The sequence below is a fragment of the Eretmochelys imbricata genome, chromosome 1 (assembly GCF_965152235.1).
Source record: "Eretmochelys imbricata isolate rEreImb1 chromosome 1, rEreImb1.hap1, whole genome shotgun sequence".
NCBI classification, from domain to species: Eukaryota; Metazoa; Chordata; order Testudines; family Cheloniidae; genus Eretmochelys; species Eretmochelys imbricata.
In genome coordinates this window covers 141,208,487-141,232,175 of record NC_135572.1, presented here as the reverse complement: position 1 = coordinate 141,232,175, position 23,689 = coordinate 141,208,487, and the positions used below count along the sequence as shown (strand labels likewise).

General features: G+C 41.3%; 1 protein-coding gene across 3 annotated transcripts in view; it reads left to right on the top strand.

The window, feature by feature from the left end:
- The window catches only part of SH3KBP1 (SH3 domain containing kinase binding protein 1), a 339,163-nt gene that overhangs the window by 274,813 nt on the left and 40,661 nt on the right, over positions 1 to 23,689 (top strand). For all 3 annotated transcript variants that reach the window (XM_077807185.1, XM_077807184.1, XM_077807186.1), the window contains one exon: positions 22,717 to 22,818. In XM_077807185.1, the coding sequence (XP_077663311.1) occupies positions 22,717 to 22,818 (102 nt within the window). The remainder of the gene's footprint in view (positions 1 to 22,716; positions 22,819 to 23,689) is intronic.

Sequence of the window (23,689 nt, the reverse complement as noted above, 5' to 3'; positions counted from 1 at the left end):
ACCAAATAGAAGTTGCTTTAAATTTTGTGGCATGTACTCTTTGTTGACCAAGCCTTTGTTTTAACTCCAGTGAGGTGTCTGATCTCCAGGCAAGGACAGCAGAGTCTTACTCCCACTATTTCTTCTAGATAGATTCATCTTTATGTAAAACCAGCAACAGTTGCAGCTGTACTATTGAGCCAGAACTACTGCATTTCATATTCATCCCTTCTTTACGACCCCCGTAGCCTTGACGAACGTATCTTTCTTTGATAATAGCTGAGTTGATGATTTGACTGGCCTGATCAATTCTTCCAAACCTGTAATCAACAACTTCTCTCTGGGTATTCCAGTATTTCCCAATATTCTCTAATCTGATATTACGCAAGACAAATTGCAGAGATTTTGGTTAATTATATATTTTCTTTCTTTCTGTGGTTTCTCATAAGCCTTTTATCATTAATTGTTCATTGAGCATATCCCTAGTGAGTGGAGACACTCAGTGCAAAGCTGCTTGGCGCTCCTCCATAGTTCATGCTTTTGTGCTTTGTCTGAACTCTACCCTAATATCTGGGATAGATGTTGAAGAAGCTATTGCTTACCCAGTAGTCATCCTCCAGATCTCTGGACTCAGCCTTAGAAACTAAATTCTATAGTTTGTTAAGGCAGAATTCAAGTGGTTGGTTCAGGATCTTTGCAATAGGAGTCTCGAAACAGGTGGAGCTCCCTCCCGGCTCTTAATGTAATGCACATACCCGGTATTTTGTCTGAACCTAGCCCCCACTCCTGGACTTCTTGGATAATTCAAAAAACAACACAAATGCAAACCTGTCTATCGTGGCTTTTCCTGATGAGATCTTTCCATCCTAGAACCCAAGTCATTCTGCCTAAGGAATCTCCCTCATATCCAGGGTGGAATTAATAGTCACATCTGCCACAGCAAGTCATCAGGAATTAATCAGTATCTTTATACAAGGCTCTTCTTCAAGTAGAGGCAGCCATGTATTCTATATGGGTACACGTCCCCCACGTAGCAGAGCTGGGGAACTTTGTCTAGCAGAACCTGTAGGGGTGGTGCTCTGCAGCCCCTTCCCATGCCATATAAAGGTGATGCCACCTTGACTCCCTCAGAACTCTTCCTTGTAGATAGTAGTAGTAATATCTTTAGGGTTAGTTAAGTGTTAGTTTATTGTTAGCTAGAGTAGTTGGCTGCTCTGTACGATGCCCTCAGCAGGAGTCAAGAATTGTCCATCATGGAGGGGGTCACCCCAACAGCGACTCCGGCACCAGGTGTTTGTTGTGCAAAGGACACATTAAAGAGAGGTGCTCCATCTGCAAGTCATTCGAAGTGAGAACCTCGGTGGCAAGAGACTTGCTGTTGAAGCAGCACCTTCCAGAACAGGCCATAAGGCATGCTTCAGCACAGAGGTCCTCCTCTGATCAGCAGTTGCCTTCGGACCTGGCAAGAGATGCCTCTCTGCATTCAGGCTTTGGCATTTCCCCCAGGAGGACAAGGGGTCGTTCACCCTCCTCTGGTGTTGCAAGGAAAAGGTCCCATAGAATGAACCAGAGCCATTCCAGAGCTTGCAGAGACTTCTCTTCCACTTCTAAGAGGAGTGATGACCAACACCATACTCGCTCTGGCATGTAGAATGGAGCAGATCCATCCAGCTGCTGCCCGGTACCATGTTGAGAGCAGGAAGGGCCCATGCTGTTGACTCTGGTTCTGGCCATAGGGTGTCTGTTGATTCAGGTATTGATAATATCAGCATCAACTATCTCCATGCTGAAGGCATACCTGGTTTGCTCTCAGTCCTGGACTCTCCACTGGTTCAGGAGTTCTCTGGTGCTATAGCATCTACCAGATCATCCTCCATTGTGTCCTTGGCACCTTCTGGCTGTGTTGCAGAGCATCGGCCCTCTAGCTCATGCCACCTGGGCCACAGACTATTGAGTCAAGGCCAGGCCCAGCATCGAAGGCCCCTTCGACACTGGGACTTCCTTCGGCACTGTCGTTTTCTTGGTGGCACATCCCATCTCAAATGCAGTACCAGCCTTGGTGCCAATGCCTCCCCAGTACCTAGTGGGAGTGTCTCTTATTCAGTGCCAATTCTCCACTGCTCTTCGGCACCAGTGCTGCCTCCTTATTGTGCTTCAGATGACTTGAACTGGTTGTTTGCCACATTGGTGCTGGCTCCCCCTTTGTCATCACAGGATGTCTGGGATTCTTCAAGATCCAGATCAGGATCGTCCTCACCTCCTCACCAGATAAGTACCAGGGATCTCCCTCAGATCACTATCAGTATCGAGATTGACATCTGTCCTGCAGGAGGAACAGAGGTTGTTGGCCCAGGACCTACTATATACCAATGCCTTATCTGTATGCCCAGTGGCCTCCTTGGAAATCCTCAGATGCTCCTTGGTCTCTGAGGTCCCGCTCTTCTGTTTCCTCCAGAGGAAGATCACCAGTCCCGTCAGTGGCTCCTGTGACCACCGAATCTGTTCCCTCTGGTCCTACAGGGCACTTCCAACCAGATCCTGTGGTATAAGAGCAGGATCCATTGTTGATTCTGCAAATTACCTCCTTGTCCTCCCGATGCGTGCTGGAATCGTCCACTCTCTTGGTGATCAGGACCTCCTGCCAACTTGGGTATCCAGGCAGAATTCCTCCAGGAGAATATGCATAAACTCCTGGATGTTTTCCAACTATCAGCTTTAGGGAGAATTGCCCTACCAATAAATGAGGCTCTCCTGGATCCTGCAAAGGCCCTCTGAAATACCCCAGCTTCATTCCCCTCTATGGCAAAACATTTGGAGAAATTATACTTCATTTCCATACCAGGTTTTGAGGGTTTCTGTTCCCACCTAGCCCCCAACTCCCTGGTGGTTACAGCAGCAAACAGCAGGGCAGGTATAAATCTACACCCAAAGGTAGAGAGTCAAAGAGGATGAACTTGATGGGGAGAAAGATTTATACCTCCTCTTCCCTGCAGAAGTGCATCGCAAACTAGCAGGCCTTGCTCTCCAGATATGACTCTGTTAACAGGGCAGCCAGGTCTGAGGTTAATGGACAAGTTCCACCCTCTGTCCCCTCTACATTGGAGTCTGCACTTCTGATGTTTGGAGCAAAGGAACTGAAGGCTATGTCTCCCTGACCGCTATATGGCCTGGGGAGGGGCTATGGCTTCAGGGTATGAGTGCTAGGCAAAGTTTTCTGGCTCTGGTGAGGCGTACCCACATAAAATAAATGTCTCAAAGAACCACAGTTATAGTCAGGTAACCTTTTTTTCCCAACAGTTTCTACCATGCTGAACCAATGGAAACTGCCATCCCATTACAAAGCCTCTCCAAGCTCTCAATATTGATCTAGAAGTACATGGTCTGTAGGTTCTGCTTTCTATGGTTGGGCACATAAGAGGTGAACATGCTGACCCTCTCCAATTGTCTAGACCCAAGTGGCCTAAACAGGTGGTTTTGTAGAGAGAGACTTGAAGGGTGGATTGAGTTTTCTCTCTAGCAACAGACTACAATAAAATAACAAGTTTAACGAACAGGCACTTTTTCAGTATTCTATGAACTTTCTGCTTTTATCTAAATAGTGAAATCACTTTAAAAAAAAAGAAAATGACCTGAACTCATAGTACAAGTATGCTCACTAGCGATTGGCAACCTCTTCTTGCATAAAGTCAATTGTACTTGAACATTTTCAGAAGTTTGTCTCTGACTCAAAGAACTGTCGGGTTCATATTTTACTTAGGAGAGAATCTTGGCAAAAACATGGACGGAAATGTCAAAGTGACAAACAAGGAGAGAACAAAGAAAGGAGGAGTTAGGACAGAATTTCTAATGAAAAAATTGTTACAGACACTGGGTACCTTTTTAAAAACATAACATTATTGTAGTGTTTGTGGTAGTTTCCTACTCTTAAGTATAAGGGATAACTTAAATATGCTAAATGGTCAGTTATTAAGGATGTCAATTATACATATACATTTGCTGTCTCTAGGGCATCCACAGCTGACACTGTAATTTTTTTGGATAGTTCTTCTACCTGTAAGAACACAATTTCCTGTTCAGTTAACGTTTTGGGGCGGGGGGGTGAAAATTGCATCTCACTTGGAAATAAGTTGGGAAATTAACTTTTGTGAACTTAAAAAATAGTATGAGAGGTTTATCAAGCCTGATACTTGTCAGCCTTTGCAGTTCTTACCAATCCTGCAGGAATTCTCATGGGTCTAATACAGGGGTGGGCAAACTTTTTGGCTTGAGGGCCACATCGGGGTTGCAAAACTATATGGAGGGCCGGGTAGGGAAGGCTGTGCCTCCCCAAACAGCCTGGCTCCCGCCCCCTATCCGCCCCGTCCCACTTCCCACCCCCTGACTGTCCCCTCAGAATCCCTGACCCATCCAACCCCCCATGCTCCTTGTCCCCTGACCGCCCCCTCCTGGGACCCTCGCTCCTAACCACCCCTTCCCCGCCGGGACCCTACCCCCTATCCAACCCCCCCTTCTCCCTGTCACCTGACTGCCCCGACCCCAATCCACACCTCTGCCCCCTGACAGGCCCCCCAGGACTCCCACTCCTATCTAGCCCCTCCTGTTCCCCGTTCCCTGACCGTCCCCCCACCAGAACCTCTGCCCCATCCAACTGCTCCCAGGACCCCCTCCACCCCGTTACCATGCCAGAGCCAGCTACGCTGCCCGGGAGGAGCAGCGGGCCAGAGCACGGGCGGCATGGCGAGCTGAGCCTGAGGGGGAGGGGGGACAGCAGGGGAGTTGCCGGGGACTAGGCTCCCTGGCCGGGAGCTCAGGAGCCAGGCAGGATGGTCCCACGGGCTGGATGTGGCCCGCGGGCCATAGTTTGCCCACTTCTGGTCTAACAGATGGAGGCTAGTATATATTTCATTCATTGCTATTTCCCTACATTGAAAATATTTGATTGTTTACCCTTATTCACTTTTGCCCCACTCTAGAATTTACAGAGTAGGAATAAAGGCTGTTCATAAAGAATAAAGGTTCCATATCGTAAGCATTACACTGAAAATAATAGGAGACAGGTACAGCATAACATCTGGCTGACGGAGGTAAGCCAGGAAACAAGATATCTGACTCATATATGAAAATATGTTGTTTATTGCAATGTGTTAATAAAACATTCTGCTCTGGCTATCAGAAAAGAGAATGGTGGGGGATAGTCAATCAAGTTTAACTCAGTAGAGGCATTTTTACAAATTTCTGCTCTAATGCTGGCCTTGGGGACAAGAAGAACGTAAGAAGGCACCAAGTTTCACGCTCTCTCTCTCATTAAATTAGTTACAGGAATCTATTTTTCAAGATTCTCATACAACTTCCTGATGTAGAAAGTGAACTAGCGAAATGTTTGTTCAGGATTTTGGCAGGCTTCATTTGCTTTCTCAGACCATGTCAAAGTTTTCCTCCACTTAATTTATATCTTGATTGCAATCTTATCTTTACCTTTCACCTCTTCAACAAGAAAAATCATACCTTTTTAGTAACTTAATTGGACTCTGAAATGATATCTGTTCAGGAGATAGATCCTCTTTTATACTGAAAGAGAACACATTTCTCCAAAAACATCACATTTTAAAGACATAGTGTGATTTGTTGGAATACCTGCAATATAGCTACTAACAAGGATATCCCCCCATCAATCTAGTGCTAATGAAGTTGTTGACCCCTTCAGTCTTCCTTATATTATGTTTTAGAACAGAGTTATAATTTTCATAGATCTTGGGACATTTTCCTTTAATATTTATAAATGTGAAAAAGATAAGATCACTTAATTTGAGGCAGGCCATACAAGTATAATGATTTACTAGCAGAGAAAATATGAATTCCAAATATTATTTCAACAAAATAATAACTATATTACCCAACTTTCAACAGTACCACCCAGGAGCCTTTTTCTTCACAAGAACTACTAAGTGAACTCTGGTATATATCATCTCTAATAAATATTTTCCCCTATGATCGACTACATAAGACTCTGGGGATATCAGAGGTTTATAGAAAATAAACTGTTTAAGAAGGGACAGCCCAACAGCTATACAGCCCATTTTGGTGAGAGATTTTTTTTGCAAGGATTTAATTTCTCTACATCAATCTCTACAGAGCTCCAAGCAATAAAGAACATGTGGTCAAGTATTCCATATCATTATTATTTTGAAAAATGAAAGACAACATAATAGTTTAATTATACAAACATACAAGGAAGAATGAAATTCAGAATCTAGAGCACATCACCTCTGACTCTCCTAGAGATTCCAAGACCTGACAACAGATGGGTTTCCTTCAACTTTCCCTTTTAAAACCTCTGATCTGTTCATTCTTGTCCAGGAGGTAGTGGACCAGAGGGCCTTTCTGAGACTTCTAAGAAGAACTGAATTAGGTGTGAATTGTGGAGGAAGCAGCTGCTCTCATGGATGTGCAAGGATGCTATAGGAACAAAATGGGGAATTGCTATTGTACCAGCATCCTGCCAGTTAGCTGAGGCCAGGGAGGCAGAGGAGGGAACAGGAAAAGGATGGTGTGCTGTAGAGGATGCTACTTGATATTGCCAGTGGATCTCATCACACTGAGCATGCGACCAGATCACTGAGTTTTACAGGTGGACAATATTTCCTTCTAATTTTTAAGATCAGTCTGATATTTTTTATTGACATTTTCTGTAGGCTGTCCATAAACTTACAGATGTTTGACACCCCAGAATGATTGAGACATTGGCACAGTAAAGAAAATTGTCTGCAACAGCAGAAAATAGAAGAATGTAGGAAGCGTTTTTGTTTTAAAGTGATAGTATAAGCCAACCAGAGGATGATAGACTGTGGTTTCAGTGTCAAGAAGCTATAAGAACTGTCTTTAAGAACCACTTCTTATCTCCCTATTGATTTCCAGAATTCTCAACTTCCTGAAAAAGTTCACACGGATAATCACATAATGTAGTCATACAAGTATACCTGATTGGCCGGGAAGACACTGGTTTCCAGAGCAGAAAAAATAATCTAGTAATTAAAGCGTTCTTTCTTTCTTTCATTCAAAAGAAAAGTTCCCTTTCCAGACAGTCTCTCTAGTAATTCAACTTTTTTCTTTCTCTGACAGATATAGCTGGTTAGGGACATTTCTTATTTAATAAAAAAGTTTGTCTGATACAGCAATTTAAGAAAATTCAAGTCAACCAGGGGGAAAAAAACCCTAATTTATTACAGTAAATAGAAACTATTTTTAATTTTATCTTAAAGTAGTCATTACCAAAATGCCTTTTTATTTGCAATAAATGTTCACTCACAAATGCCATCATTCTGGGTTTCAATAATTTGAGCATGTGCAACAGCCATGTCAGTCTTGTATACAGACACTGAAATCAGTAAGGTGAGCGAGCATCAAATAATATCATATTTCATGCAAGAATTCAAGAACCATAGTCTTTAAAGAATAGCATTAGTCCTCTTTCTGAGTTCTAAAGGCCCTGACAAGTTTTTCTTTGGGGCTTTATGAGTATTCCCATTGTGAAAAACAATACCTTAAAAGAACTTCAGGAATGCTTTTAAATTCTCTCTTCAGAAAGCTATAAAATAATTGAGTATATCTTGGATGAGACCTTATATTTCTGCATATGATAGATAATTTTATTTTGAATTAAACTTCTGATGAGCTAGGTGAAAATAAGTCTGCTTATAGCTAAGTGTTTCATTTTGTACTTACTCAGATAAGGGCAAAATCCTGTAGCCTAAGGACTAAAAGATTTGAACCAGAAGGAATAGAAAGTGGTTGCATTCTGCCATATCTGAACTGTCAGTACCTTGTATGATGGTGATTTTAGATGTTTGTAGAATCAGGCCCTTAGAAAATGTTCCTCTGTGGCAAATATTTGAGGCAAAATCCTAGTTATCGTATAAAAGAAGCATGATTGCTTAACCACAGTACCTTATAAATTATCTAAAATAGATGCTATACTTAGGAAAAAAGGAATGAGCTCATAGAAGAGGTTCTTTTTCTAAAATACATTAATATACTGAGAGGAAAAATAAACTGTTAGTAACTGTCTATCAGTTGTTTCCTCTTCCTCTTCCTTTCAGTTGTTGTGGTGATTATACTTGCCCTAGATTTTTTTTTTTTTTTTTTTTTTTTAACACTTGGATTATTTCCATGTCTTGTGACTTTCCATTGACCGGTTTGTGACTAAAAATAAAGCACCAAACTAGGTCTTCCTTGAGATGGGGGCTGATGAAATATTCATGTAACCAAATGCATCTCAAGTCGTACTGCTGCGATCAGAAGTGTTAGCGAAACAGTCATTTTCTGAATGACACACTTGAGTAAATGTTTAAGACTGAATTAATTACAGGTGATGGAATAAATGACACTTCCTTTTCTTACTTGCCGATATCTGTATAAAAGTTGTTTATTAAACATGCACTAAAATGAAGTTCATGCATCTTTGACTCCTTTCTCCTTGTTTTCATCCTCCTGTTCCCATCCTACAACTTAGGCTTGCATTGACTCTAGTGTATTACAGGGCTAGACCAGTGTCTTGCAATTAAAAGATCATATTGTTGTTGGAAAGGTAAGAACATGAATTTTGCAAATGGAAGTGCAGGCCACAGCTGTGAGAGTAAGGTGACAAGTTGTTGCATACATACAGTGATTAAGAATTGCTTCTTTTAACACTGGCTGTTAAGGTCTGTTTGCTAAGCTAAAAACTAAACTAAAATTATGCAGTGCTAACTCAAACTTATTTTAAAATTTTAAAATAAAAAAGGAAAAGATTGGAAGTCCCTGCAAAACACCACCTGTTGAAATGGCTAAACACATGGCACGCGGTGACTATTGATTAGCATGCAAAACTTTTTCATTTCACTGAATGTCATCCTCCCCTTTATGCTGGTCTGTTTGTTTCATCCACCATTGCATCTTGTCACCATAAATCCAAGACAGTAAGATCTTTAGGGTAGGGAGTCCATTTTTATTTTACATTTGCACAGAAGCTAGCACAGTGAAGTCCTGATCCCTAGGCACTACTATGCTATAAATAAAAACAGAGTTAAATAATCCTACAAATGTGTTCTAATAGACTAATTCTAGGTTTTATCATAGATTCTTTTTTATATACAAATATTGTTGATGCACATGTGTTGTATAGGCCCAACAGAGAATATAGGTATTATCAGAACCACCTCATGTTTGTTGTATGTTCTGGTTTTATTTAGAATATGGACACTAATGAGGCAGGTTCTGTGTGTTGAGATGCATCTGTTTCCCTGTGATAGTCTGTTTTCTGCTGAGTGAACACGGCAAGTGAATCTCTAGGAGAAATTGTTTTGTTCAGTGAACATGATCATTTTTGCTGCATGTGCAATATTTCATCAAAGCATGTCAAATTTGCTATAGATTATCTGATTATTTAAATTCATAGTTTAAGGCCAGGAAGGACTGTTAGATCCATCTAGTCTGATCTCCTGCAAATCACATGTCACTCAGTTACCTCTGTACTGAGCCCAGTAACTTGTGTTTGACTAAAGCATGTCTTCCAGAAAGGCAACCAGTCTTGATTTCAAGACATCAGGAGATGGAGAATCCACCATTTCCCCTGGTAATTTGTTCCAATGGTAATTTGTTCCCTCTCACTGTTTAAAAAACGTCATGCCATATTTCTAATTTCAGTTTGTGTAGCTTCAGCTTCCAGTCATTGGTTCTTGTGTCTTTCTTCGCTAGATTAAAGAGCCCATCCGTACCTGGTATTTTCTCCTCGTGAGGGTAATTATATACTATAATGAAATCATCTCTGACTCTTCTTTTTGACAAATTTAGCAGATTGAGCGCTTAAAATTTCTCACTGTAAAATTTTCTCCAGCCCTCAAATCATTGCTTGTGGCTCTTTTTTGCACCCTCTCCAGTTTTTCAACATCCTTTTAAAAATGAAAAAGAAAGGGGAAGTATACTTAGATTTCCAGAAAGCCTTTGACAAGGTCCCTCACCAAAGGCTCTTACGTAAATAAGTTATCATGGGATAAGAGGGAAGATCGTTTCAGGGATTGAGAACTGGTTAAAAAAGACAGGGAACAAAGGATAGGAATAAATGGTAAATTTTCAGAATGGAGAGGGGTAACTAGTGGTCCCCAAGGGTCAGTCCTAGGACCAATACTATTCAACTTATTCATAAATGATCTGGAAAAAGGGGTAAACCGTGAGGTGGCAAAGTTTGCAGACAATACTAAACTGCTCAAGATAGTTAAGACCAAAGCAGACTGTGAGGCACTTCAAAAAGATCTCACAAAACTAAGTGACTGGGCAACAAAATGGCAAATGAAATTTAATGTGGATAAATTTAAAGTAATGCACACTGGAAAAAATAATCCCAACTATACATACAATATGATGGGGGCTAATTTAGCTACAACTAATCAGGAAAGAGATCTTGGAGTCATTGTGGATAGTTCTCTGAAGATGTCCACACAGTGTGCAGCGGCAGTCAAAAAAGCAAACGGGATGTTAGGAATCATTTAAAAAGGGATAGAGAATAAGATGGAGAATATCTTATTGCTCTTATATAAATCCACGGTACGCCCACATCTTGAATACTCCGTACAGATGTGGTCCCCTCATCTCAAAAAGGATATAGTGTCATTAGAAAAGGTTCAGAAAAGGGCAACTAAAATGATTAGGGGTTTGGAACAGGTCCCATAGGAGGAGAGATTAAAGAAGCTAGGACTTTTCAGCTTGGAAAAGAGGAAACTAAGGGTGGATATGATAGAGGTATATAAAATCATGAGTGGTGTGGAGAAAGTGAATAAGGAAAAGTTATTTACTTGTTCCCATAATATAAGAACTAGGGGCCGCCAAATGAAATTAATGGGTAGCAGGTTTAAAACAAATAAAAGGAAGTTCTTCTTCACTCAGCACACAGTCAACCTGTGGAACTCCTTGCCTGAGAAGGTTGTGAAGGCTAGGACTATAACAGGGTTTAAAAGTGAACTGGATAAATTCATGGAGGTTAAGTCCATTAAAGGCTATTAGCCAGGATGGGTAAGGAATGGTGTCCCTAGCCTCTGTTTGTCAGAGGGTGGAGCTGGATGGCAGGAGAGAGATCACTTGATCATTACCTGTTAGGTTCACTCCCTCTGGGGCACCTGGCATTGGCCACTGTTGGCAGACAGGATACTGGGCTGGACGGACCTTTGGTCTGATCTAGTATGGCCATTCTTATGTTATAATGTGGTCACCAAACTGGACACAGCATTCCAGTATCAGTCTCACCAATGCCATATACAAAGGTAAAATCCCCTCCTGCTTATACGCATTACTCCTCGAGTATTTTTTTAAACCAACTTTCTAGTTTAGTAACCACTTCATTCCTCCCCTGCCTTACCTCTCCACCCCCCTCCATTCTCCCCCCTCCCCCCACATACTAGTGGAATGGCATAAAGGGGCAGTAATGGGGAAAGACCTAATGTTTTACTGTACAAGATTTCACATCAATTGCTATGGCTTCCAATAAAAACTACAGCTTCTGTTTATCCTGAATTGGCACCACAGTATGTGCACAGATCACGTAACACATTCCCACTGGTTTAGAAGAGAAGTATAATCCCCAAATTAAGAGGTCTTTTAAAAATTTATACTTACTGATAATTTCTGGAAAAGTGTTAACACACTTGTCCTAAGGCTAAAATTTTCAAAACTCAAATTTGGTGGTTTTGCTTTTGAAAATTATGGGGTTGGCTCTCTATTGTGGGGGGAAATGCAAGAAAGAGACTTAAAATTATGGTAGTAATAATTTAATATGTAGTTGCCAGATACAGCTGACACATGAAAGCTCTCTGTACTAAAAATGTAAGACACATTCATGACTCTTTCTAATAATGTGGTTTTACAAGTTCAGCATCTTTCTTGATGTACCTACTTAACAAAAGCAGAAGGAAAACAGACATTTGTAACTTACAGTTGTCAAGAACAGGAAAATATTTTGTGAGAGCCCTTCTGCAGAGACCAAGGCATTGTGTTGAAGATTTCTATCATTTCTTTCAGAATCTCTAGGTTCCTACTATTCAGGGGGATTTTATTTTCCAAAAGACTCCACTGTTTTGCGATGTTCACTGCATAATTAGTTTGAGTAATTTATATTTTTCACTGTGTAATTGGCTAATTATCTGGATATTTGTATGTGTAATTAAATTTATTTATAAAATTTTAGGTTTAAAAGAAGTCTTATAGGGTACATTTTTCCAAAAATGCTATCAGTATATGAAAGTTCATCTACTTGCATGGGCAAAAAGCCCCTTTATTGGAGTATTCAGAAAACTCACGTGACTATATAAAACCCCAGCATGTGTGCACACATTCTGCAGCTACATTTTCAGAGGAGCTGCTGTGTTCCACTGGTCTCAACAGTGCTCTCTAGAACAGTTGTAACTGTCCACTTGCTAGTCCTGCTGTACCAAGCAACTTTTTGGAAAAGCCTAATAAGCACAAGCAATAACTAGCAGTTGATGTCTTAACTATAGCCTCATATTTAATTGTACTAGGATGTAATTATACATTTAAAAGGCCACTATACACATTACCGGCTAGCTCGGAAATACAAGAGCCATGCTGAGTAAAAGAGCAATCTTTGTCAATTGCTCTATGCATCTGAAGTTATAGGATATTGCTATAGCTTTACATACATATATGACTCCTGGGGGGGATTCTGTGTGACTGCACACCCGCACAACTCTCCCTACCCCGAATTCCTGTGCTTCTGTGCAGAAAACAGCAGGGAAGACACAGTGGGGCCAGGAGGAAGACGGGGGCAACAATGTGTGCAGTTTGAAGGGGGATTGCTCCCTCCAAACAGAGATGAGGTGGGGGACGGGCACATGGGGTTACCTGCCACTACCCCCCCTTCATTTTTGCAAGCGCAGTGCTGCCCAGCTGAAGGAGGCTGTGTCTGGGCTCCTCTGACCTACATCTGAATACTGCTTCCTGGATCCTAATGCCAGTCGTGCTCCCCTTCTGTTTGCTGGGAGCCTTCCTGTTTTCTGTGCAACAGTGAATGCCCTTGGTGGGGCTGGGTAAGGGAAGGGGGATGAAGGGTTGAGGGGAAGAGTTAGTGGGGAAGGAAGGAGGGGTGGAATAGGGCAGGCGGAGGGGAATGTGGGAGTGAAGGGGGGATGGAGAAGAAAAGGAGATAGGAGAATCGTGGGGGGAAGTGGCAACCTGGCATGCGGCATCCCCTCGGCAGCAGCTGGGGGTCCCCCATTAAGCAGGCCTATCGAACCCTCACCCTGACAAGCCCTACCCCTCTACACCTGGATCCCTCCAATGAGCCCCCCACATCCAGGCCCCCACCCCACTGATTCCCAACCAGCCGCACCTGGACCCTCATACCATCAAGCCCTACTTCTCCAACACCTGGACTCCCCCGCCGAGCTCCTCTCCCTACACCCAGACCCCCCCTTGCTGAGTCCCAACCATCTTCACCTGGATCCCCTGCAGAGTCCCATTGTCCCTGCACCTGAACCCCCCAACAAGCCCCTGTGCATCCAGATCTCCCACTGAGCCACCCGCACCCAGATTGCCCCACACAGAAACCTGTAATACCCTGTCAAGAATCCGACTGCCGTGGAGCAGGCAGCAGAAAGCACTACTGCACGCTAAAATAGATGGAGAATGTGACAGAGAGTAAGTGGAACAGGCAGAAGAACTGAGCTAAGGTGGGAAGCTAACAGATGGTAGAGCTACTTCTGCTCTTCTCCCAGCCGCCCTTTGATCTGCCCCTGAGAGGGAACCTTGGTAGTGCTGATCCCAAATGTTCAAAATCATAAATCAGGCCCCCAAAAGTCATGAGTGGCTTACTAATAATAATATAAAAATAATAAATTTGGGATTCCTTTTGTTTGATTTCTGGTTTTGAGCTTTCAGGCTACATTTGGTTTGTGTTTTTAACCTTTTCTCCACAATTATGAGGCCTAGAAACTTACTTTTTTTTTTAAATGGAAACTGAGATTCTTCTGCAGTCACATATATCTAGGTGCTCAGGCATTAATTAAAATATAAAATACCCTCATGAGACCCTCAATAAAAATCACAAGAATTGGCAACACGGGAACCTCCACTGGCTCTTCCTCCCAACCCCATGAGAAAAGGGTACTGGCCACCTATCACATGTGTGTGGGAAGGACAGTGGGGGTTCTCCCCCAGACTCTGGAAGGAGTGCAGATGTGGCTACCATAACTGCTGCAATCGCTCCAGGGATAACAGAAAGGAGGGAGATCGGTGGTTGCACAGCTTCATTGCTAGCTGGACATCCCCTTCCCCACCTCAGCCCAGTTGCTCTTGACCCTCCTACACCACCTCAGGTTTTCTATTATGTTGGTGAAGCCATTGTACTTGGCCTTCCCTTACCAGATGCAGGCCCCTAGATATCCCCCAGGATCAGACAGCTGATGCCATTGGAAGCAGCAGTAGCAGCTTGTTGTCTTCAGGCATATGCTGCTGCCTTCGGTACTTCTGCTGCTCGCCCCTCACCCTGCTCCCAAAGCATGAAACTAGGTGGTGGCATGGGTTGGGTGGGGCTTCTGGATGCAGAAGAAAAGGGAACCAAAGGGCTAAATTACTACTGCTTGTTATTAAAGTGATCAAGAATGGTCACTTACACAGCATGACCCTCCTTTTTTCAAGTGATTTTAAGAAAAAAAATAAAATGAAGAGTAGAGCAGTACTTGCAATGTGACCCAGTTTGGCCTACCTCTTAAATTTTATTTAAAAAAAAACAACCACCCTAAACTTGTATATTGTGACTTCCATGAATTAGGGAAATAGGAAAACCTGTGTCGTGAGTTTATATGAACCTGAACTAGATATGCACTTTTCCATTAACAGGGAAAAGGGTGGTTGCCTTGTTGACCCTTTTAGCTGGGTCAGAGTCTAGAGTGCCTCTCAGCCATGGAAGCACTTATAGGCTAATAGTAACTCCCTTTGTGATATCTAAACATAATTTGCATAAGTATTGCTTTATACAAAATAAAAACTAACTTTGGTAGAATATATGAAATTATTTTTGCCTCAGATAGAAATTTGCAGGGCTGTAAAGATGTGATAATTTCAGTGAGGGAGATTTCCAATCTCAATTAATCATGTTGTAAAATCCTACAGTGCAAGAAGTGTATGTTAGAACCTGCCTTAAAATTAATTCCAAGTGAGTGAGACTTGGTAGGTCAGTGTAACACAATGGGTTTGAAGTTACTAAATCATTAGCGCCTTCAATTTCAAACTGTTGCATGGGGTTTTAGCTAAGAAACTCATGTTTAAATTAATGGGGCAGGGGGTTTCATGGCAAAATGCCCAAATGCTTTGGAAACTGCCTTTTTCTTTTCTGGGAGAAAAAAAAACCCCCAAAGCCCATGTAATATGGGTGTCATACAAATAAAGCAAAATTTGAATTTAGCTCCTCCAAACAATGATTCACACAAGGTTTGTTGGTGATTAGGGCTAAGGCTAAGCTTGCCAACAGTGTCCCAGCATTCATCCACCCCACAGACAGTGAGTGTGTAGTAAGTAGTGTTAGTGGTACTACAGTGTACCAAGGAGCTGGACCTGGCTGCCACCAAGGGAACAAACACAGACAAACCCAAGCCTGTGTGGGCACCAATGAGAATTCATTCTGACCACAGATAGTATACATTAATGCACATATTTATGTAAACTTCTGTTCTGTAAGTTCTACATAAAAATTACCATCAACTGTAGAGCAGCCACTAAAATTTGGATCACCAATTCACACAAAATGGTTCCTAGATGTATCTCACAGTCACCATTTTCAATCTCATGCGCTACACCACATATTTACACACACTAGTGCAGAAATACTTACAAAATAATTTATGAAAACCACCCAGCCCTGTATTATCATCCAAACACATGAATGTATAACCATTTAAATGTGGTCAGAGTGAAGTCCAACACTGGTTATTTGGGATACTGGTGGAGATACATGGATTGTGAATGGTGGAAGGGAGGTAGCTGAGGGAAACTGAGAGAATGTAAGACCTATCTACCTAACCAGCTTCCATGCTCTGGAGGATTGATTTTATAGAGGTTGTTTAGGCAGTACTGTAGCAGTGTCACTCTGAATAAGGAGCCCTGTTGAATACACATTTTGAAGTTGCACTTTAACCATAGACTGTAAAAGAAAAAGTACAATAGCACATAACCATAGCTGAAATCTGTCATAATACAAAGGGCTTCAAAACAATTTACATATCAGTAGAAGAGTATGACAGAACAGAATGGACACATGTTTTAAACTTGGGTGCTTAAAATTAGGCACATATATCCTTATTAGACATCTACATACAATTAGCTTTTACATAAAAAGTGGCCTGATTTTCTGATGTGCTGAATACACACACCTCCCACTGGAACAGGCTGAGTAAAACTCCCATACACTCTTTCATCATAGTCCTTCAGTTTTAAAGGGGTTTCTCTTGCAGTTACAGAAGCTATCCTGTAAGTAAACCAACACATAAATGGTTCAGAGTCATTACAGTGCTGCCTGAGGGAGGCAGTTTCTGCCACCTCCTTGCTGCAGAAGAAGGGTTGAGTTTATAAACATACATTTCCCCAGAAGAATCCTGTTTACATTCCTAGGCAAAGTGCATTTTTAGGAAAAGCCCCCTTTGGGCCTGTATCCAAGCACTCTTTTTTACCAAACAGTCTTCTTGTTGCTTCATACAGAACACCTGTCCCTTCCCTATTGATGGGACTGCCAGATTTGGCACAATGCTAGCACATCTGTGCCTGGACTAAATCCACTTTAGCACTGCAACTTCTAACTGCGACTTCCTGTCCTCTGGTTTTCTAAAGAAAGTGAATAGTGGGTTCACGTGGGGAGGAAGGATGGGTTAGGGGTTGAATAAGAGATTTGCTGCCAGACAAAAGCTAAGAACAGGTTAAAAATAGAGAGCATAAAGCAATAAAGGTTAGAAAGGTGTGCTATTCCCCTCTCTACTGCACCTACACAAAAAGACAATTCCCCCATTGAAAACCTCAAGGAAGGATAATAAAGGGCAGTTTTCCCACCTCTAAACCATGTCTCCCCCACTATCACCATCTCTTGGGAGTGCTTATGTCAGGGCAATTTCCATAACATAACATTAACCAAGTATAGAGGAAAACAAACATTTCCCCTGTCCTCTTTTGTTAAATCAAACATAAAAATCCCTAAGACCTTTCTTGGGTGTGATACGTTTCCCTTGCTTCTCTTCCCTACCTGTACTAAGGGGAATAACTTTGTCACAAGGTGTTAGCGTTAAAGCTGAATGTACAAAACAGGTTGGTTCTCACAGAGAGCATGGCAGTGACGCTCGCTGCCTTAGCTTGTGTCAACGAATCATAACTAAGAACTGCCTTCTTTTAGCTGGCAAGACCACTGTGGAGGAATTCTATTAGCCAGAAGTCTGTTCCCTTGCTCTTTAGAGCAGGCTGCAAAGAATACCATTGTTTGCTGGCCAAGCAAAGCGAGATCTAACGCTCAATTCGATGGCATTTCTCTGTCTGTCTGTCTGTTATGCATATTGATTTTGTGCAAAGGAACCCTGACTGGAGGTGTTGCAAGCAGAGGATGCGCTCTGCTACCCCCTACTGCTGGCTACACATATCACAAGTAGCAATGTAACTGCCTGGGGAGATTTTCTGTAGCTTGGACTCTAACAGAAATAAGTGTCTTACAGAGAGGAGTTGTGGGGGAAGAGCATAGTATGTGGGGCTGTAGGGGAAATAGAGGCTTGTAGAGTACAGGGAAGAGTAGTGGTAGTGGGAAAATAAGAGCGACTGGAGGAATGGGGCAGTAGAGATAAAGAGGGAAGGAAGCAGGGACTCAGAGAGGAGGAGGAATAGGGGATGGAGTGGAGGTGATGAGGGAAGCAGGGATCCAGAGGGGAGTCAGGAGAAGGAAGTGGACTTGGCAATGATGGGGGGATGTGGTGATGAGGGAAGTGAGGATCCTAGTGAGGGAACTGGGTGGGTGAATGGGGAAGAAGAGACCTGGGGGGCGAGGGGAATAAAGACACACACAGCCCTGGCACATAGTAGTGAGGGAATAGAGGACAGACACAGCCCCTGGGTGTGGGGGAGCTGCAGGGAGTCCCTGAAACAGAGGGGGATGGGAGGGTGGTGCACAGGGTGGTTGTAGGGAGAATGGAGGGATGCAAGGAGCCTCTGGGATGTGCAATAAGCTTGGCCTACAGAAGCTACAAAGTTTGTGTCTTCCCCCTCATTTGTAATTTTAAGAAAAAGTTCAGCAGTTTTGTAGTCTATTTAAGAATGTGCTAGTCCAGCAGCCCACCATCTGAGAGACCAAGTACTATAATGACATCTTAGCCCAGAAGGACAAAATATGACTTCACTGTTTCTTTAGCTTTTATAAGCCAAGATAGAGTTTTCTACAAGGTCCCAGTTGGGAGCTGCTGAAATGTGATCCTGCAGTCATAGTCTTATACTGTAAGCAGTGCCTATGTTTCCTTCACCTTGGCAGGTGGTATCAGAAATCTGGTGCTCCAAATACAAGTTTCTTTTGCTTACATGCTAACAGATCAGGTGCTCCTTTTATTTTCTCTTTCAAGTCTTGATCGCCTTGTGTACTTTATATTTTGCCTTGTCTCTTTTGCTCACTGTAGGCTCCAGTTTCAGAATTGAGACCTTTGTCTTCTTTTTCTGCCCTCCTAGAAAAATGTCTGTTTTCTCGAGATGGTTCCCTTTTATAATTTTTTTGCAGCTCGGTGTGTTTCATTTCTGATTACATGAGGGATGTCCTTACTCCCATTTCCCCTGGTCATTGCTGATGTCAAGAAAGGGATCATTCTTTTAGTGGATGCCAGAATGTACACTTACAATTACTGGCAAAATTCTTAGACATCCTGGGGAATGCTAGGTATCCGATTATTCTGGTATATGCTGTTTCTTGCGCTTGCTACTTCTCCGACACTAAATGTTTTTTCCTGTTTACTTTTTTTTTTTTTTTTTTAAGGTAAATTGCTTAAAAATCCCAGGTCATATTGACATTTTATCTGATATCCCTGTGATCTTTTTCTTTGTCTTATAGGGTATGTCTGCACAATAGCTGGGAGGTATAATTCTCAACTTGGGTAGATGTACATGCACTAGTTCTGCTCAAGCCAGTGGGCTAAAAATAGCAGTGTGGCCATGGAGGCTAGGGCTAGAAGCCTGAGTACATGCCCAGGGGTTAGGTGGTGTTGACTGGGTTTTTTTAATCCAAGCTTCTCCTTTACTACAGAAGATACTTAGCTAACAAATAATTTTATTTCGTGTAATAATACTTTACTGTGGTCCAGTGATTAGGGTACTAGACTGGAGCATAGGAGAATGTAGGTTGCAAATTGGCTTCTTCCACTGGCCTGCTTTGTGACCTTGGGCCCATCCCTTCTTCTCTGTCTCCATTTTCCCATCTGTTAAATGGAGATGATACTTTCCTCTGTAAATTGATTTGAGATCTATGGATAAAATGCTCTTTATATGAAATCATATGAATAAGCCATGGCCTTTATCTTACATTTTATTGCTTCGTTAATTTTGCTAGGAGTGTATTTAAAAATCTGTCTGCCTTAAAATAATGTGAAACAAAAATTCCTGAGTATATGACAAAAAACTCCTCCAACTTTTCTTTTTAAAGGGAGAAAAAGTTAAACATCCTCTTTACTTTTCACTGTGCTGTTCAGGATTTACATTTCTCTCAGCCTGGATGATGAAAAGAGTAGTCAAAATTTTTTGTTTTACCACATACTTTCTATAAGTCATGTTATCACATACTCAGGTTCTTATGAGCAAGCATAATACTGCAATGTGTTGCTTACAAACGCCGCAGGGGAATATATAATTTTGTTTTATAAAAGGTTTCCATTGGAAGTTTTAAAAGAAATTAATTAAAACAGTTCTGTTGGTCTTTAGCTTTTGTTAAAGCTTATTTTTACAAAAGCTAAATTTTGGTTCAAACTGTTCCTGACAATACTCCTTAAAGCTCTGAATTAAACACTCCTGTTCTTATCTAACACAAATTCCTCTTTTTTTTTCTTATCTTGTATTTTCATGGTGAACTGCAAGGTGACATCCTAGATGAGGTACACCCATTCTCCAAGCTTAGCTTTCTTTTTGGTGAAGTCTCCCCATTCTTTCTGCTCAGCGACAGAGAAGGATCTTCTTGCATATAAGACAGAGAATGAAAAAATTAGAGAGTCTGTCTGAAGATTTGCTTAATGTGTGAAAAATCCCGTGTGGCGATTGGCTGCATAAGCCTGATTGACAGGTTGTGGGGGTGGGGAGACACCATCTGTTCTGGATTAATGTAATTAATTAATCACATCTCTATGGCAACTAAAGCAATTGCTTACCTGGAAAAGCAATAGTAAGCCCATGCAACCTTAATTTGGCCCCCTCATGTGTCTGTATTATAATACAGTCTTTAATTACCATGATCATCTGCTATTTTTATTACCTGCTTCATTCATGGCACAGTTTGGACGGTACTCTCTGAATGAGCTGCTATTCTATATATTTTAATCTTCATAGTTCCATGTGTGGCCCCATGCCTTATTTACTGCACACGATTCAAACCCTACTCTGAATACAGAATTAATCACTTCCTCGTGAGCTTTTTTATAGTGCTTATTCCTATAGTATCTGAGTGCTTCACAAACAATTAATTTATCTTCATAGTACCTCTGTGAGGTGAGGGGGTGGTATGATCTGCAATTTACAGATGAGGAAATGAGGCAGAGGGATTAGGGTCAAAAGTTTCCACTAATTTTGGGTGCCCAATCTGAGAAACCTGGGGCCTGATTTTCCCCAGTATTTAGCATTGTATAGCACTATATGTTCAAAGCACACCTCTCAGTGACTTCATTTGCATCAGCACTTCTGTAAATCAACCCACAAAGGTCTCGTGTTTGGCACCGAGAAAAGAAGGAACATACTATTAGTGGCCAGCTGTGAACATTTTAGTTTAAATGACTTGCCCAGTATCACATGGAAACTCTGTGGCTGATGCAGGGATACAACCTTAATCATAAGACGATCCTCTCTCTTCCTGCAGTTCCTTGTCTCATTGATTACACACCTCCAACTTCTGTGAGAAATGAGGCAGGGTCCTACAGACAGCAGTTTTATTCACTACATGACATCAATTCATTCCCTGAGGACCATCCATTCTGTGAAAAAAGTAGTATGTGGTTATGTAATTAAAGACCTTAATGTTCTATTAATGTAGGTTTTTTAAATGTTATTTCTTACTTTAAAAAAATTCTATCACATGGAATCATACTGACTCTCAACTTGGGTCATCAACAGCGTTCGGACCTATACATCCACCTGATAGGCCTCTACCATTTAAGTTAACAGAGTAACAGCTAGCAGAAGTAGACTATTATTTTTTATGTGGACAAGGCACTAGACAGGGATGAGACACTTTGCCTGTGGTCTTCACAGCCCTGTATTGGATTATTCTCACTGAAGACAGAATCTTCAGAGAATTTACCTCCAAACTCTAACAAGTGTCTGCTGAGCATGTGTGAACTGTGAATTTTCAGATGTTTTAACATGAGCAAATGTGGTTGAATATTCACAGGGTCAGCAAAAGGCATATCCCTGGTACCAGGGCAACCCCTTGCCAAATGTCAGGAACTTGCTCCAAACCGTGGTGGTGATAGAGGTTCTCAGTTCAATGGCTGTAATGAATTTTTCAATATGAGCAAAACAACATATTTTCCCTAATGTCATTTTTTAAATGACTGAAACTTTCAAATAAAATTCAGCTTGAGGCAGACACCCAGCATGGAAAATTCCAGTCTGAACCGTGTCATTTATCAAAGCTATAAACAGCTGAACAACAGTGTCTGCCGTCTCTGGTTATAATAATAATAGAATTAATAATAAATAATAATGAAAAACCTTGTTAAATTGTTATCGTTTTTTCTATTTCACTATTATGGTTCATTACCAAGATACCTAATTTTCTTTTTTTATTTAGAATTAGCCTGTGCCTCCAGCCTGTCATCTAATAATGTCATAACTCAATATTTTTGTTGTCACCACCTTAGTAGAATTGTTTTGTTATACACACTAGTTTGTGCTATTCACAGAATGCTGCAGATGATAGTGATTCCTTAAGGAAGTTTCTGGGTAGATGTAAACATACTGCTAATCAATGACTGGTGGTAATAAATAATGAACCGGCATATAACAGTTCAAATGGACTTGTGATCAAATTTAATAATTGTAAAAGTTATTAGTGTGAAGAGGTTTTACATTTCAGAGCCTTAGTATTAAAATAAAGGAGCCTTATTACTGCTTAGAATGCATTCTAAAATGTATTTGTTTAATAAAATCATTTTATTTTACTAAAATGAAATCAGAGAGAAGTAATATCATACCTGCCAAAAGCCCTTATTGGTTTCATGGATTAAATGGTAACATTTCGCTTTAAGCCCAGCCAGTCTTGATTAAGCACTTACATTTATTGTTCTTTCCTCCTTCTTCCACATCACAGTATGAGCCAGGGTGATTATTGTAGCTTTCATTTAGGAGAGTGTTCTGCGTACCTGAAACTCTAGAAAATTGTCCTGCTGTCGTGAAAAGGCAGAAGGTTATGGCAAACTGCCTTTCAACCCATAAATCTGTACAGCATACATGTACATTTAATTTTTGACATTTTATTTTAATGTATTGTAGGATTGCATTGATGCAGGCTGGTGGGAAGGAGAACTCAATGGCAGGCGTGGAGTGTTTCCAGATAACTTTGTCAAGCTTCTTCCCTCTGATTTTGAAAAAGAGGTAAGTGTAATTATTTCCCTCTGTTTTGCTTTATCATATAGGATAAAATTTGAGCTGAAATTCTGCTCTGGATTTCTATGATTCCTGCAAGACAAGTTACACTTACAAAAAATTAAACAAAAATGGTTAGGGAAAATGGCATTGCTGGATAGCAGCAGCAGCATCTATGACTGGATTGTTCATGGCTTGAGGCCATATTGAGTAATTTCTTGGAAGGTATTTTGCTGGCCCATAAAACCAGTCATCCAACCTCTGCTACCTTATTTTTAAAGCCCTCTGTGCCACATTCTCAGTTTATCTGAGACAGAGTGACTGGAGATCATGGTGTAATTTGCTTAGTTTTTATGGTGTAATGATGATCAGAATCATTAACATGTCTACAGTGTGTGTGATACAGTATGAAACATTAGTCTACCAACTGCTTTTAGACAGATGTCATTTTGTCTTGCCAGCAGCCATAATTTAAAGCACTCTTCCAGAAAGAAAAGGGTGAAATTCTAGCATGTGTTTGAAAGAGGAAAGCTAAACTTGTTTTATGACATGTTCGCTTGAGCTCTGTCAGAATTCATTAATTAAAAAAAAAAAAAACAACTGTGGGTAAATTCTTTTTGCCTATTTTAAAATAGGCAAGGTTATTTATTTCCCTAACACCATTTAAAAATCCTAACACACTTTCTGAGAGAACTTGATAGATTCCTCCTCTCTAAGAAAACTGTCCCATTTTCAGGAAACTCCTCTGTCATCAGGGTGATACTGTGAGCTCGTAATCAGGCTCTTGATTTATAGTTCAGAGTGATTATTATGTAAGCCATCAATGATAAAATCAAGACTCAGAGACACTCTCTCTCAAGGACTGACAGTAAAATTGGAT